This window comes from Macaca fascicularis, chromosome 14, assembly GCF_037993035.2.
Source record: "Macaca fascicularis isolate 582-1 chromosome 14, T2T-MFA8v1.1".
NCBI lineage: Eukaryota > Metazoa > Chordata > Mammalia > Primates > Cercopithecidae > Macaca > Macaca fascicularis.
This window is the reverse complement of record NC_088388.1, coordinates 123,922,088-123,938,385: the sequence shown is the minus strand read 5'-3', so window position 1 is coordinate 123,938,385 and position 16,298 is coordinate 123,922,088. Positions and strand designations below refer to the sequence as shown.

General features: G+C 52.9%; 1 protein-coding gene across 22 annotated transcripts in view; it reads right to left on the bottom strand.

Annotated features, from left to right (window-relative positions):
* The window catches only part of PKNOX2 (PBX/knotted 1 homeobox 2), a 330,969-nt gene that overhangs the window by 80,168 nt on the left and 234,503 nt on the right, over positions 1–16,298 (bottom strand). For 15 of the 22 annotated variants that reach the window (XR_012423869.1, XR_012423870.1, XM_074015554.1 and 12 more), the window contains one exon: positions 1,750–1,858. The exons of 6 other annotated variants lie outside the window; for them this stretch is intronic. Coding sequence is in view for 11 of the 16 variants with exons in the window: in XM_074015554.1 (XP_073871655.1) it covers positions 1,750–1,836 (87 nt within the window). In the remaining 5 variants the exon portion in view is untranslated. Of the gene's footprint in view, positions 1–1,749; positions 1,859–16,298 lie in introns of those variants that run through there. One more of the 22 variants, XM_074015555.1, reaches the window with a different exon arrangement.

The following is a 16,298-nucleotide window of genomic DNA, read 5'->3' as shown; positions in this document are numbered from 1 at the left end:
AGAGAATCCAGTTACAAAACAAGTGGAGCCCAAGTTCCCACCACTGAATCGATATGTGGGCACTGATGTGTGCTGGCTGAGCAGAGTGGGAACGGATCTGCTGCTATCAAAGAAGGAAGATCTTGCCCCTATTCTGGCCCCTAGCTTCTTGTTCTCTCACTTTTTTCTTGGGAGGCAAAAGGTTCCCATCAGTTGAGGGCTCCTTCTGAACTTTGTCTCGGGAGCTGAAACTACAGAGGGAAGGGACTTGACATAGTGCTGAATGCCTGGAAGCTTTCAAATACAAGAGCCATGTAAAGGCCAAGTTCAACCTTGTGGCTTATTCATGGAAACTACTGGCATGAGCAGTGGGTTCACTGAGGATGGGGTTAGGCTGGGAGAGCTGGGGAAGTAATGTGATTTGATAGGTGGGAGTGGGGCCGTAGACACGTGCTCAGCATGGGTGAAGGACCAGCGCTTTTGGACCTTCAAGGGCAGAGCAGTCAAAGGGGTTCCATATGCTGAGTACGCTAGAAAGAGGCCCCAGAGCATCTGGTAATCTCCCGGGGGATGACAATGATGTATAAAGCAGCTACTATATGCTCTCACTAGGCTGGGGGCATCAGGACCATAGTGAGCACAAGCCCAGCATCTGCATCTTAAGACCCCTTTCATGCTGCACAAATTTTCCATGTAGCCCATGAGAACCGCTGTGTTTGATGAGTGAGGGATGGCAGGGTAAGGCAGAGACTGGCTGCTGGAGGAGTGCAGATGGTAGCCTGCCCATAGCACTCAGCGGGCAACTGCTGCACATGGGCAAATGTGAGGATGGACATTCTAGCTGGGTGCATTTCACATCACAGGTGCCCAATAAATAATTGTCGAATTCATATTGACAGGAGAGTGTGAAGGGAGGCGTCAGAGAATGAAGGCTTCTGTGAAAGCACAGACACAAAACTCAAAGTTTCCAAAGAACCAAGGGTGGACAAGAGGAGCACCTGGGGGAAGCAAATAGGAAAAGCGGCTGGTCTCAAGGATGTGGGAGGGCAGCCCCCACAAGCTGGGCAGGCTTCCAGGAGGAGGAGGGCCGACAGCATGAAGACAGCGAGAAGGCACTGCTGAGGAGGGGCTGTTGCAGGAGTGGCAATCCGGGTAGGGGGTGCAGAAGATCTTGGGGGGCAGCTGTGTCTGAGCTGAGGGGTGGAAGCTGGGGACCAGAAGAAAGGGGTTGTGGGGTATACAGAAGGAATCTTGGCTTGTAAAAAGTAGAAGCCCAGAGGAGTTCTGAAGAGAACAGAGATTCTCCCGATAGGCAGGCAGAGGAGGACAAGAGCCCAAGTGACGGAGAACGGGGGCCTGACACTCAGGAGCCTCTGAGTAGCAAGTTTCTCAAACACTCAGAGGGCGGTTCCACTCACATCTGGTACCTGGGTCTCCCCAGCTGTGGATTTTGCCCCAGTCACAACAAAGGGGTTTGGCTGGGCTTCTCTGCTGTCTGAGGGGTGGGGTGGGGGACAGGACTGTGACCATTACTCTAGCTTCCAGTCCTAGGTCCCGGGTTCTGAACCTGGTGGCTCCCCTTGGGGTCTATGTTTGCAGGACTCTCGCTCCCCAGGCTGAGGGGGAAGAGCCAGGAGTGCCGCCAGGACATGACTGTGGGAGGCCTGGCTCAGCCCGTCCGCCCCTGGAATATCCCAGCCTGCAGCTGGGGCTCTAAGGCCACCACACTCCCTCCCCCATGGTGGGAGGCAGCGGCCCCTGCGCACTCACCTGTGGGCTGTCCTGGTAGGGTGGGGGCGGGACATTCTGCGTGGCCATCATCGTCAGAGCGGGGGCTGGGGAGGCATGTTGCATCATGGGATTGATTCACATGGAGGACCTGTGGGCAGGAGAAAGGGGGCCGCACCGTTAACACCGCCGAGCAGGCCCGCCCTGGGCACCCAGCAGCTCCCTGTGTCCCCCGCTGGGCCACCTGGGCCGGCCGGATGCAGCAAGGGTTGCACGCCCTTCAGGGCAACAAATGAGAGCTAAGGGAGAAGCCTGGGTGGGGAGGGGCTTGCTGTGCTATTTTGACTTGAAAGAAACAATATTCAAATCATATGTAAAACAACCGGTACCCCTGCAGCGGCGCTTTGTTCAGCATCAGCTCAGGCCTGTTGTGCATGTGGGGAGGGGTCCTAAGGGGGAGGAGGCCTGCCTGGTAGGAGCACGGGGGACTGGAGACCATTTGGATACCCCTCCTTCCCCAGGAGGGCCCTGAGTCCCAGCCTGATAAGGGTGCTCCTGGCCCCGCTGTTCCCCAGGCTTTCTGGAGCAGCCACAGCGCGCACAGGGGCAGGAGGGCCCCAGGCCAGCTACAGAGCCCCAGGGTCCTCAAGCGCTGAGCTCGCCCCTCCCCAGGGCTCACCACACCTCCTAGTGGTGGCAAGGACACGGGGCCCCGGACCCCTCCTCAGACTGCAGCCCCAGGGTGGCTGCCTGGAGGCCTTGAGGAAGGGAAACAGGCAGGGAATGCCGTCCACTCCTGTACTTTTCCAGGCGCGGGCTTGTGACTATGGGCGTGTCCACAGATGTGCCTGCATATCCTATTAAGCAGGACTTTCCTCAGCCTTGGTTTAGTATGGTCACCGGAATGTGTGGGTGCGGGAAGAGCTGTCAGAGCCAAATGGGCTACCTGCCTCTTTGGCTGGTAGAAGACAGAGGCCAAGGGTGACTTGTGTATGGGAGGGCGGGGGTTGGGGGACTTGCTGGTGAAGCTGGGATGGAAGCAGCACCTCCAGATTCCCAGCTCTGGGTCTGCTCCACTGTTCCCCCCACCTTTTCCCCATCACCAGTAAGCAGGCGAGCTGTCCCCATGAAGCCTCAAGACTTCCTCTTGAACTAGGATGTGGTGCCATAAGTGGAGATAGCCCAGCTGTGCCACCCAAGAAACAGAATGCCCAGAGAGCTGTTGTGCTACAGTAGATGCTCTGAAATATTTAGATCTAGAAGCCACAGGCTAGTTGCCTGATACGGGGCTGTCCACTGTAGGGTAGGAGGTTGCTAAGAGCCTCTGTGGAGTGCAGGACGTGTTCTTCTCCTGGGTGGAGGGCACTGTTGGTCTAGAAACCTTTGTGAGCACAGCACTCATACCTCTCCCTCAAGCACCCAGGGCTTCATCCTTTTCCAGCCTGGCCCTTCCCAGGCTCTTCCAAAATGTTCACAGACCTGAATTCTGTGGGAATTTGAGAGTGCTTTGGAGCTGCTATCAACTAAAGGGGCTGGCCTCCAGGGTCGTGTGTGTGTGTGTGTGTGTGTGTGTGTGTGTGTGAGTGATTCATTTGGTTCTTTCTCAGGAAAGGGAAGTAAGAGCTACTCTGACCTGACCTGAGTCTCCAAGGTACCAAGTACACTTTGACCTTCTGCAAAAAGCACTGGAAATGCGTGTTTCACTCAATAGATGTCTACCAACTACCAACTCTGTGCAGAGAACTGAGTGAGGAGTGTGGTGAGACAGATGAATGAGGCAAGGTCTTCTCTCCAAGGAGCATGGCTAGGAGAGGGAGGTCATGGTCCTACAGGAGGAAGAAAGTGAGGTGGAGGTGGGTGGAGAAGGCACAGGGAGGGATGGCTCCCCCAGTGCTAAAAACGCCAACTGCGGGCTGGTTCCATCGGCCTCACTGCCTGTTGCTCACCCCCACCTGGACGGACCACCAGGATATCTTCACAACAGCACGCAGCGCCTCGCCCATCTCACACGCCACTAGTCCCTGAGATCCAATTTCCTTTTGCAAGGGGACGCAGGAGGGGGCCTTGGGGGAGCCTCTCTCTTCAGGCAGGGGAACCAAGGCCTCTGTTCACAGCTGGATTTTTGTCTGTGTGGTGGTCAGCATCCCAGAGAGCCAATAGCAGAGTGAGGGTTGCAGAGGGAAAAAGGTGTGTGTGTGGGGGGGAGATACAGACTCTTTGAGACATCAGAAGGAAGTTCCAGAATTAAGACTTTTGAGATATTAAAGTGGGTGGAGTTTCTCTTTTTTGGACCCTGACAAAATAAAGGAAATAGGAATGTTTCAGGGGACTATGAAACATAGCCTTCCCTGGAACTCTGGCAGAGAAGGCAACTTTGGATAGGGCCCAAGGACCAGGATGGTGGGATCTCAGAGCACAGATCACAGATGCTCACCGGCAGGGGAAACACGTGAAGGGGTATAGCACTGTAGTGCCTGCAGCCTCCAGAAGAGGGAGCCTGGGGGCAGAGTCAGCGTGGGAGCCGCCTCAGGAAGGAGGGCTTTCTCCCCTCTTAGGGGCAACTAGTTCTCTTTAACCTCCGGCTTGGGTCTTTTGGTAACCTCATTCCATGGATTAGAAAGTCATAATGAAGGCAAAACAAAGGAAGCTCAACGAGGGGGCATAGGCTACAGAGAGGCGCCTTTCATTCACATTCTTTTGTTCACCGTCCAATGAATGGAAGGCAGGGTCATTTCAGAGGCGCTGTCCCTAGAAACATTGGTAGCAGCAGGAGGGCTGCCGTGTCTGGGGGTAAGGAGGGCTGGCTAAGAGTGGTCTGCACCCAGAGACAACCACCTGTGAGGCTGAGAGGAGACTGTTCAGTCCTGAGCCCACCAGGCTGTGGAGCAGGGCCAGACCCGCCTAGGAAGAAGACACAGGAATAATATTCTGAGGACCCAGATGGCCCTGGACCCTCCCCCTCCTTGGGGTCACCATAGGCCACTAGGCCACTGCCCCATTACCCTCTGGGGGCTTCTCCTGCAAGAGAACAGGAGGCCTTTTCAACAGAGGCTTAAGTTTCCTTCTCTGCTCGCTCAGGCACAGAAGCCTCTGGCAACTTGACACTCCGGGAGCTCAGCTGCGGGAGGACCCTGCACCCATGTCCGGAAGCTGGCTCTTTGCCTCACACCTCTCCACCCACACATGCACTTCCCCGGTTCCTGAGAGGCCACGTGCAACCATCCTGGAGAGGAATTTGGGGATCTGACTCGCCTTATCTGGGACTTGGCTGGGACTTTGCAGTGGGGTGTGGGGGAACTCCTTGAGCCACAGCAGGGGTCCTGGCCCTTTGGGGGAAGCCTGCCTTTTTTGCATTTTTTTTGGGAGAGGGAGAGGAGCAGCAGGCCTGAGCCCCTGCAAACCCACCTCTGGGCTTCAGAGCTTTTGTCACGGACTCTGAGAGGCTGCTTGGCCCTGTCCAGAGGCCCCAGTGCTCTGTCACAAGACACCTGGGCATTCAAGGGGGGCACAGGCAAGACTGCAAATGGAGGCCAGACAGGAGCGTCTCCCACGGAGAGATTTCCCATCGTGAACAGGCTCACGGGGAAAGGTTGCTTTTTGATTTGTTTTGTTCAGTGCTGAAAACCTTTATGATAAGACATCTAGGAGGGAAAAATTCTAACGCAACACTCGACCCCACAATGTTAACCAAGAATAAATCATTTGTGTCTCCGATATCATCAGAAGAAACTAAAATGCCATGTTAGAGAGCCCAGGAGTCGGCGAGGCAGGGTCAGTGGATGCAGAGTCATAAAAGCACACCCCTTTAGGAAATGGGATGGGCAATCCTGGGCACCCGCCTCCCTCAGCCTCCTCAACCCACTCCCCCCACAGCCCTGTACCACCAGGCCGGCAGTCTGGAGCCCCAAATCCAGTGTGTTGACAAACAGGCTCAGAAAAAAATACCAAGCTCATTAGGAAGGAGCTCATTAGGACTTGTTGACATGAAACCCATTAGACCAATTAACATTCCATTAACGGCCTGGGGCACCAAGGGGTTAATGCTGCTGGGCAGTAATTGGGCCAGGGTGCCGGGGTTGGGGGCTCAGGGCCTTAAGGATGAGACACAAAGTCTAATTGGGAACTCTCTGGCCAGCTGGCCTGACAGCATTTGTTCCTGGCCCCTGACCCTAGCTGAGACAAATTGATGGGGGAGAGGGGAAGTAGGGCCAGCTCACTTGGCGCCTCACTGTCCCACCCACCTGCCCCAAACTGGAGACTGGGCCCATGGTTGGCACAAAGACAAGGGGGAGGGGACACTCCCACCCTCCTGGAATCTGACAGTCCTGTTTTCTTCCTTCACGCCCTTCCCCCCACTCCCTCTGGTCAAGTTTCTTTCTCAGCCCCGGGAAAGTGAGTCCCTTCTCTCCAGAAACTGCTTTTCAGCGATGTTACCCTCTTAGAAGAACTCTTTAAAGATGCTGGAATCTTTCAGGCCCAGAGCTTCGTTCATCTGAAGAGTGCTGGAGTTCAGAGAGAGGAATGGAGGGGATGGTGGCCCTGGGTCCACCTACCTTCTGGCCCCTGACTTCCTCCCCTCTTTCCTCCCTTCCTCCCTTCCTTCCCCCCTTCCTTCCTCCCTTCCTGTCCCTTCTTCCCTCCTTCCCTTTCTTCTTCCCTTCCTCCCTCCCTCCCTCCCTCCCTCCCTCCCTCCCTCCCTCCATCCGTCCCTCCCTCCCTTCCTTCCTCCCTTCCTTCCTTCCATAGCAGCTAAGAGGCACTCCTGAGGCCCCCTAGGAATGCTTCTGGTCTGTCCTCTGACACACACAAGCAGCGTGTTCATGATTTTCCTTCCCTTGAGACAAGTAGGGGCTGTGGAAGTCCCATCCCCTGTCTGGGTCTCAATTTCCCCATCTGTAAACTTTGGGATTGGATGAGGGAATTCACAGGGCCACCCTTCAGCTCTCAGTTCCCATGATCTAAGCCTGGGCTTGGGGCAAAAAAGTCTGGATTCCACATCCAGTGGAATCTACCACTTATTCTGTAGCCAGTACAAGTCACTTTCCCTCTCAGACTGCAAAATGAAGGGATTTCCCCAGAATATTCGGGAAGCCTTTGCCCAGGATTTGCACTGCACATATTCTTGTTGAATGGAACGGAAAGGGTTGGATTGTAGCTTCTTTCTAAAGGCCAGCCAGTGCCTGACTTCTCTTCCTCCCATCTAGTTGGAGAGTGGAAAGGAGACCCCTGAGACCAGCGAGCCAGGAGCCGTCAATCCCTTCAGTCCAGACGCCCCCAGGTTACCCCTCCACCCCCACCCCAGGCTGTCCCCTCTGAGCAACTGCCCAGGCCTGGGTTCTGACGTCTAGACAGATTTGCAGGAGGCTGAAATAACACAGTGAAACTCAGCAGGAGGGACCGAAAAGCTGCATTAGTAACCTGGCTGGCTTCAACATCTCCCTCTGGGGCAGCCTTCTCAACCCTGGCGCAATCCGTCTCTTCTCCCTCAGCCCCAGCCCTGCGTCCAAAATGATCTTCCCTGGCCCAGCTCCCTTCCCAGAAGTGGCCTGTAGGTGGCGTCGCAGGGCCCCGCTTTAATTGCATTATATAATATAACCTGTTTACTAAATCATGTAATCAGTCGCCTTAGGATTTGCAGCTTGGGATATGTATGGAGAATTGGACTTTGAGTCAAATTTAAAAACAAATAAAAATGAGAGGCAGCTGTTGCTGATAGTGTGATATTCATCTTTTGGAAACAAATTCACCCCAGTGCTATAAATTATGCCTGGAAAAAAAAAAAGTGTTGCTGGTGGAATGGAGTTGGCTAGGTCTCCTCTGCTGGCAACTCACAGCGATGAATCTTGAAATAACGGTGTCAACCTGTCACTGATTTCATGTGACTCTGTGGATTTATCTAAAGAAGCGAAGGCGTGTGGGTGCACGCGAGCACACACACAGAGAAACACACACACACACCAGGTCTCTCTGCAAAAACCAGTAAGGGCTAGAAGTGACAAGCTGGAGGCGGGGTGTCTGCTGGAGCTCGGTGGTCCCTGAGGCTTGGTGGATGGATTTGGCACTGAGAACTGAGCAGTGACAAGGGTGAGGTCAATTTGTGGTGGCAGAGGAGGACAGAAGGAAGAGAGAGGACACACCATGGGCTGGGAAGCTTGACCATGTGAGCAGGGGTTTGTCACCTCCAAATCAGTTGTCGTATTGAAATGTTTCAAAAGAGGGAGAAGTGGAGGCTCCTGGAGGGGAGGATTAAGGAATTTGGAAAGAGGGGCAAGCTCCCCAGTGCCTGCCCCACCTCACAGCATGGCAAACACCCTCGCCTGCCTCTTCACCCCAGGGGCAGTGGATGCTGAGAGGAAGCTGGGGACCCTGAGGATTCAGACGGCAGGAATGTGGGGCTGAGTGGGTGCTGCTTTCTCCCTGTCTTTCTGATCTTGGGCTGATGGGGCGACATGGAGATCCTCCAGTCTGATGAGGTCAGTCTCGGAGTGGGGCCTGGGAACCAGGGAGACAGGTTGTGCCTATCTGTTACTGAAGGAGGGACAGGTGCAGAGGAACTGAGTGGGATTTGCACTCAGGTTTGACATTCTTGTTCTTCAGGCCTTAGTGTCCTGAAGGCCAGCTAAGAGGTCAAAAATAAGCTGCAACTCCACAATGACCCAGGTCCCAGGGCACACTGCCCCCGGCACAGAGCCCAAGTCCTTGCAGAATGTCACAGCCAGAACACCTGCTTCCCTGCTGCCCCTCCAGGTCCTCCTTGGAATACTCAGCGGGGAGGCAGAGATGACAACCCAGACAAGCAGACGCTCTGGCCACCCATAGCTCTCTGCACTAATTGTCATTTGCCACCCTTCTGGGAAGCCAACTTGGGAGGTGGTGCCAGGTCATGCCCTAATATCACAATGCTGGTGTCCGGGGAACAGAGTGGGGACAGAGCGGAAGCCAGCATGAGCTTTGGCTAGGACTGCCTGCTTCTGACTCTCTGAGAGATGTGCAAATCTCTCTCTCTCTCAATCCTCCTTCAGCCCTTAAATGCCACATGGAGTGAATGCGCTTTGGAAAAGGTAAGAGCCTTCTGTGAGACCAGAGAACCCAGAGACCCTTCCCCCAACCCCCAGTTTCCATCCCAAGGAGCGTGGCCTCCCCATAAATGGCCTGTGGTCCTATTTCCAAGGGCCTCAACCTCCTCTCCCTTCTCCACTCCCAAGACCATTTTATTGTTTGTTCTTTATTTGGAGTAACAGTATGTCCCCAATGTGGTCAGGCCAACCTATGCACTCACTGACCCCAGCCTAGAGATGAGCAGAAGCTTACATTAGAGACCCACCCTGGAGGAGAGGACACCGGGTCCCTCTGTGTCCACGGTTCACTATGGGGAGGATTAGTGGGCACACAAGCAGCATGACAAAGCAGTGTTTGGGGACAGGCCCCAGCACTGGGTCCATCACCCTCCTCAGCCGCTCCCTCCTCCATGGACAGGACTTGCCTTCCTTGAACTCCAGCCGGACCAGGTTTCCCAGATAGGAGCCCCACCGTCCTGCCCTTTGCTGATGGCCATGCCGCTCTGACTCACACAGAAGCCAGAGTTCCAGGCCTGCAGCCTCTCCTCCTCGAGTCCCCAGTTCAGCTATTTTTTTAACTGGGCTTCACAACACGGAGCAGGGGAGTCAGAGGAGCAACACCCGCCCTGCTGGGGCGCCCTCTTCCTGGTCTTGCTCCTGCCTCTCCACACCGCCCTCCCTGCCTCGCTGTCACACCTTTTCTGGCTTCAAAAAGCCGCTGATATATTTTACAAACTGAAACAGCAATTTAATTCCCCCTGATAGCGGCAATTGTCCATTAGATCTTCCTACCGAGGAGCTTAACAATAATTCCTTTCATCCAACTGCTTGCTTCTTCTTGATCTGAGAATCAATCCCATAAATAGCAGGCAAGAGTTCTCACATTACTCTCCCCTCCAGCTTTTAGCATTTTGATGAAGATTCTCATCTCCTCTTTAAGCGCTTTACAACTTGGCAATTTTTCCCCCTTTGGTTCCTTTAAACAAAATAAAACAAAAAACAGAAAAAAGAAAAAAAAAGCATGCCGGCTGGAAGGGGGAGCACAGCCCTTGCATTCTGCTCAGGGAAGTGGTGTGCGCCTTTCCTACCTGGAGGCAGGGGAGTGGCAGCAATGGCCTCCAGTGGGTCCTGTCTGCTGAAAAGTGGGTGCTGCTCTGCCCCAGAGGGCCATCTAGTGTGTCCCCAAACTTCACACTCACCACACCTGGGTCCTGCTTTTGCCAGTGGTGCTCAACTTAGTTTCCCATTCCAGGAGCCCCTCCCCCTATTGTTCACCCCAGGAATGGAGGCGGGAGGGAGGCCACAGCTGCTGCCTTGGGGTGGTCTGAGCCAGCTCCCGCCCCCAGCCTGCGGCCCCCTTGGAACCTTCTCACCTAGAGAGGGGATTCTGCCCTTTTTTTTTTTTTTTCCTCTCCAGCCCTCTCCATCTCTAGCCAAACAACAAGAGTGGGAGAGGTGGGGAGGCCCAGGGAAAGGAGAGAGCTTGAGGCCTTTTATTCAATTATTTCCTTTTTTTTCAACATGCAAGCACCTCCAGGGATCGGGACAGTGGAGAGCCCTCCAGCTCTTCCACGGTGGTGGCTGGGGTGGAGTGTTGGGGCACCTGGGAGCCCTGGCCCGCCCCTCCCCCAGAGCCACTATCATGTACTCTCTGGTCTGCACATACACACAGAGAAACATATCTAAAAATGAACCTGGGGACTGAAGTCCCCCTTGACAAACCTGATTCCCAGGTTTATTATTATTTGTCAAGAGCTGACAGCAGCCGCTGCTCAGGAACCGAGCTGAGAAAACAACACAGGCCGGGCCCCTGAGGCCCACAACTCAACAGAGACAGACAAACAGCTCCAGCGCTGGGATCCCAGGTGGAAGAGCACAGAGCCACCTCCCGAGGCCCTCCTGGGCTCCCTCCCTTTCATAAGTCTCTCCTCTCTGAGGCAGTCAGGAGGGCCCTGACACTCCCTGGGAATGGCGGGGTGGGGGAGGAAAGCAGGCGTGGGGACCATGTAAGGTGTGGGCAGGGTGGCCGGAGTGGGGGGCTGCTGGGGGAAGGAGGGCATGGAGGCGAGGGATGCTGAAGCCTATTCATTCCACCCCTGGTGCAACCTCCGATTCTCCTGGAGCCAGAGGAGCTAAGAGGGGCGGCCAGGCCGCTTTTCTCTCTGAGGACTGCACCGTATCCTCTGGCTAGATGACACCTTGTTCCAATTTGTAAAACTTGCCTTTAGGGAAAAAAAAAGTCAAGAGTCAGGGTTGTGGAAGCAAGTGGCTTTGTGCATTCAACTGATCATTGAAAATCCACTCACTCCTGAGACTCCCGTACCCAGCCAGTGTGTGTCCTTCCTGTGCCTTCGTGGTGGCCCAGGCAGAGCTCACAAGAAACAAGAGCTCTAAATAGAGCCCACGGCAACGGGATCGGCCAGAGGAGGAAAGGCTGCCCAGCCAGGCTGCTGCACCCTTGGTCCTCGCCACCCCCTTGGAAGGAGGGTGGGTACACTGGCTCTGTGCTCCTGAGCTGCGGAAAGCCCGCCCTGGGGAAGGGAAGATGACAGCCATGATGCGAGAGAAAGTGGCACGGCCACCCAGACTCACATCCCAGCAGACACTCCCTCCATTGCCCAACCTAAGATGCTCTCGTGCCTCTTGCTGCGTTTCTCGTCCACCAGCAAGGTGGGTTCTGTATTTCACAGCCGTGCCTTCCCTTCATCGACACTTGGCTCCAAAGCCTACTGTTCCATGAAGACTTCCTTTCCTTTCCACTCCAGGACTACATGTGGGAAATCATGGCAGGAATGATCATCATGCGTGTTTCTGTGTTACGGAAAATCTGCTCCTCACCCGCATGTCCCATCTTGCCCACTGGCCCCTGTTCCCCCAGCAGACAAGATCATGGCTCTGCCTTGCATGTTCACTGGGGGAAAAGGGGCAGCCTATGCAATATGACTCCACGAAGTCTACCTCCTTATGGAGCTTCAATATATATACGTGGTTATAGTTTAATTTCTTTGGCTTAACCCTTTTCTTTTTCTTTCCTTTTTTTTGAGACGGAATCTTGCTCTGTCGCCAAGCTGGGGTGCAGTGGCGTGATCTCAGCTCACTGCAACCTCTGCCTCCCAGGTTCAAGTGATTCTCCTGCCCCAGCCTCCTGAATAGCTGGGACTACAGGCGTGCACCACCACACCCAGCTAATTTTTGTATTTTTAGTAGAGACAGGGTTTCACCATGTTGGCCAGGATGGTCTCGGTCTCTTGATGTGATCCACTTGCCTCGGCCTCCCCAAGTGCTGGGATTACAGACATTAGTCACTGTGCCTGGCAGGCTTACTTTTTTTTTTTTTTTTGAGATGGAGTCTTGTACTATTGCCCAGGCTGGAGTGCAGTGGCATGATCTGGGCTCACTGCAACCTCTGCCTCCTGTGTTCAAGTGATTCTCCTGCCTCAGCCTCCCAAGTAGCTGGGACTACAGGCACCCACCACCACGACGGGCTAATTTTTGTATTTTTAGTAGAGGTGGGGTTTCACCATATTGGCCAGGCTGGTCTCGAACTCCTGACCTTGTGATCCGCCCACCTCAGCCTCCCAAAGTGCTGGTATTACAGGCATGAGCCACCGGGCCTGACCTGGCTTGCTCTTAAAATGTAAAACAAGCCAATCCAAGAAGCATAACCCTTTAAGTCCCAGCAGCCATTTACACAGCAGTGAGAATAAGTTTGTTAGTTCCTGGAGCCAATGAGGATATGAGTGAGACAATAATATAGAATTAATAACAACTGCCACTTATTGAGCCCTCCCTGTGCCCCAGGCATGACACTAACAGCAGATACGGATCACCTGGTCTCTTTTTCTTAACAAGCAAATGGTGTTGGCATTACGGTTGTTCCCATTCGTGGGTGAGCAAACTGGGGCTTTGAGAAAGTTTCCAGATGTTACACACAGTCTGATCCCAGAGTCTGCAGGGTTAACTGGAAGTCTCAGGGTGAGGGCAGGAAATAGCAGGGAAGGACTGAGACTCCTAGAAACTGGCGAAGTCAGAAAAGGTGAGGCTGACTGTAAAACCAAGCTGCCAGTTTAGAGTTGGGCCCCCGAATACTGGCTAGCCTTCGACTTTCCTAGGCCCTGACTTTCCAAGCATCGTGCTATACTGACACCACTAAACGTCTTCTGTGTTGCCGAGCCTGGGCTTTTGTACATCAGTTAATGGACACACACTCTGTGCCTTCCCACGGTGGGGAAGTTCTTCCCGTCAGTCCTGCCATCCTGCTCCAGCAGTATGTGTACACATTTTGTTAAATATTTCATTGCGTTTCGCTCTTATTATTTTATAAAAATGAGCGGGAGATGGGAAAATGGAAGTGCTGATCCCAGCAATAAGAAGTAGGGATCTCGTAAACATGATACGACTGAGACAAAGATGGAAAACGTTAAGCGAGCTGAAAGCGGCAAATCTTGAGTCTTCATCGTGGACTCATTGGACTGTGTGTTCAATTAGGAGGAGAAGGAACAAAATTAAAGAACATGAAATGATGGAAATATATGGCTGAAGACTGCATCTCAAAGGCGATGTATAATTGGAATCTGATCATGTGTCGTGACTGTCTGGGAGCAGAGCTCCGGGAACGCACGGGGTGTGTTCGAAAGCCAGGCTGCCCGTGCCTCACCCTGCTCTTGGCGGCTCTGGGGCCAGGGCTCTGAATCACATAGACTGGGATTCCATCAGTGTCTCTGTCTTGTCATACTGGACTGAGGGGCCCTGCTGGGGCCCAGGAGGAGTGAAGTGGAGTAGAAGGGGGCATGCAGTCAGCCTGCTCTCTGTGACGGTCTCTACTTGGCCTTTCCCCACACACCCTTGGCTTTCCAGGGACCACCCACAGCTGTAAAGAAGTTCCTGTTCTGGAATGAAATCTGTCCATGACGCACAGGCTAAGAGGCAGCTGGCTATATCTTGGGTTAGCGTGTCCAGTGGAGCAGTATTCGTTTTTTCAAGTCAGGGCACCCCAGCATCAGGGGGCATCCCCTCTCTTGTCATATCTTCCTGAGTCCAAGATTTATCATTGTGCCACAGAAGTCCCCCTTCCTGTTCACTTCAGAGTCTTCTGCTCTCAGCCCAGAGAGATTCCAGGCAGCAGTCTGAATGGGCAGCCGGTGAGCCAGCAGCAGCGTTATTACCCACATCCTCTGAGACAGGCAGCTATTAAACAGAAGTGCAAGGATGGAGCTGTGTTCTACCTCCCACTGGCTCAGGCTGTTCTCTGCCAGGGCCTGTCCCCTTCAACCTCCAGCCTTGGAAAGGGGCTGTGGTTCTCTGGCTCCTAACAGGGAAAACTTTAGTCATGTGCTGGCCCTTTCCACTGCCCTCAGACACACAGGAGGAGTGTTTCGTATTAGCATCGGAGTCTTTGAATACTAGAAATGGGTCTGAAAACTATAACTCACAGTGAAGCTGAATTCCGACTTTTGCAATGCAACCCATTTCCTATCATTATGGTCTGGGTGGAAAGGAAGAGTCCGGCCTTTGGCACAGAATCTTCGTAGTCTCGATGTTCAAGATCATGCCTTCGCTTTGCCCTCTTCTTTCTCCAGTGAGATGGACACCATCTCTCATGCTAGGGCAAGGACCAGGGGGTGGAAGAAGAGGAGGAGAAGAAGGCAATTTTGCACAATGGACTCTGGCCCTCGGGGACCAATTAGGATGCTTAGAACAGTGACTAATCCTCTGGGATCTGAGCATTTGTTAGTCTGGCTCTTCCAGGGTCGAGCCCGTCCAGGGAAAAGGAAGAAAGTGTCTGTACTTCCAGATCAGGAGTTCTGTCCAGAGCAGGTTGATCTGAGCAGGCAGGGTGCTGCATGTGAGATGTCTGCTCCCACAGCCAGGCTCTGGGATGGGAAGGAGAAGTAAACGGGGCTACTCCTCTAAGATGACTCCCCAAGGGCACAAGGTTGCCTGGGGCTGGGGACGATCCCTGCTGTCTGCAGCCCCCTCGGAGCTTTCTTCTCTGTTTAGGGCCTGGCTGTCTCAGGTGAGAGCCTTTGCTTTGTGGCACTGGGAAGAGCAGTCTGCTGTCTTTGTCCTGCAGTTCATAAACGTGAGAAAAAGAGCTTCACTTAATGAGGCACTTCCACGGTCAGGGATGATTTCCCTAGCAGAAGCTGTGTGCGCGTGAGCTGGAGAAGTGTGGGGAGTAGGGGAGATGGGCGGAGGGAGACAGGGAGGTGAAGAAGCCCATTTCAGAATGATGGGGAAGGTCAGGCAGAGAGTTCCCCAAGGGGGACAGAGAGCGGATGCTGGGGAGATGGAGGGTCCAAAGGAGGTGTCCACAGTGAGAAGCTGGCTGCTGCGGCTGCCCTGAAACCCAGCCTCAGCCTTTTCTTCACTCCTCAGGAAATGAACACTTCTTCTCCAGTTCCAGAAGCAGTGGGAACTCCAGGCATTAGAGCAGATTGTCAGATGAACAACAGAGCTGGAAGGGTCCTAAGTCATCATGAGGTCTGACTTCTTCCCCAGACAAATAAGGAAAATTGCCCGAGTCCATACAGCAAGTTGGAGACAGGGCCCTAATTAGAACCCAGGTCCCAAGTAGCAAATCCAGGCCTCATTTATTGAGCACCTATTCTGTGTTGGGCACTGTGCAGGACAATGGACATCCCAGAAGGAGAAAATAGAGACGACAAAGGAAAAGATATGAAAATGTAGCAAAATGGAGATTTCCCTGTGCTGAAACACACAGGTGACTTCAGACTTAAAAGATTCCAGCACTAAGAAAGGAGAATACAAAGCAAACCTCAAGCCCCAACACATGGTGGTGAAATAGGAACTTTAATGGGAAAAGAAGAGAGAACCACACATTCCCATGGATCCTCATTGCACGATCAGAAACAAGGAGACGGTGCAGCCATGTCAGCAAGTTCTAGGAGAAAAAGGTTTTGAACCTGGGATTCTGAGCGCAGTACAATTATCAGTCAAGTGTGAAGACAAATGCCAGTGTTGGACATGTGAGAACTCAGAGTTTATTTCCCACTCACTGATATAAAAAATGACTGGAGGTTGTAGCCCAGCAAACGAAGAAATCTGAAGAGGTGGAGAACACCGAACAAGAAAGAGCAGCTGCTCAGGGCACCAGTCATGGCACCACAGGGCTCAGAAGGTTCTTCCACAGCAGCCACGGGCCACTCACACTGCTTAGTTCTGCAGTTGAATGACATTGCCATGCCCACAGTGGTTTTAATGCTTTTAAACAGATTTCCATCTTATAATCACCTATAGAATACAGAGGTAAACTATAGCAATGTAACAGAGTATAAATCTTCTAAATCTTACCAAGGTAAAAATCATAGATAATTTATTATTATGCAAAATATAATACATAGTACTATATATAGTATGTTATATACAGTATGAAAGTATATGGCATACTATAGATCGTATATATTATACAATATATAATTATATATAGTACGTAGCATACATATGTATTATAGTACATAGCACATAATATACTACATATGATTATATATGCTAATATATAATATTCCACAT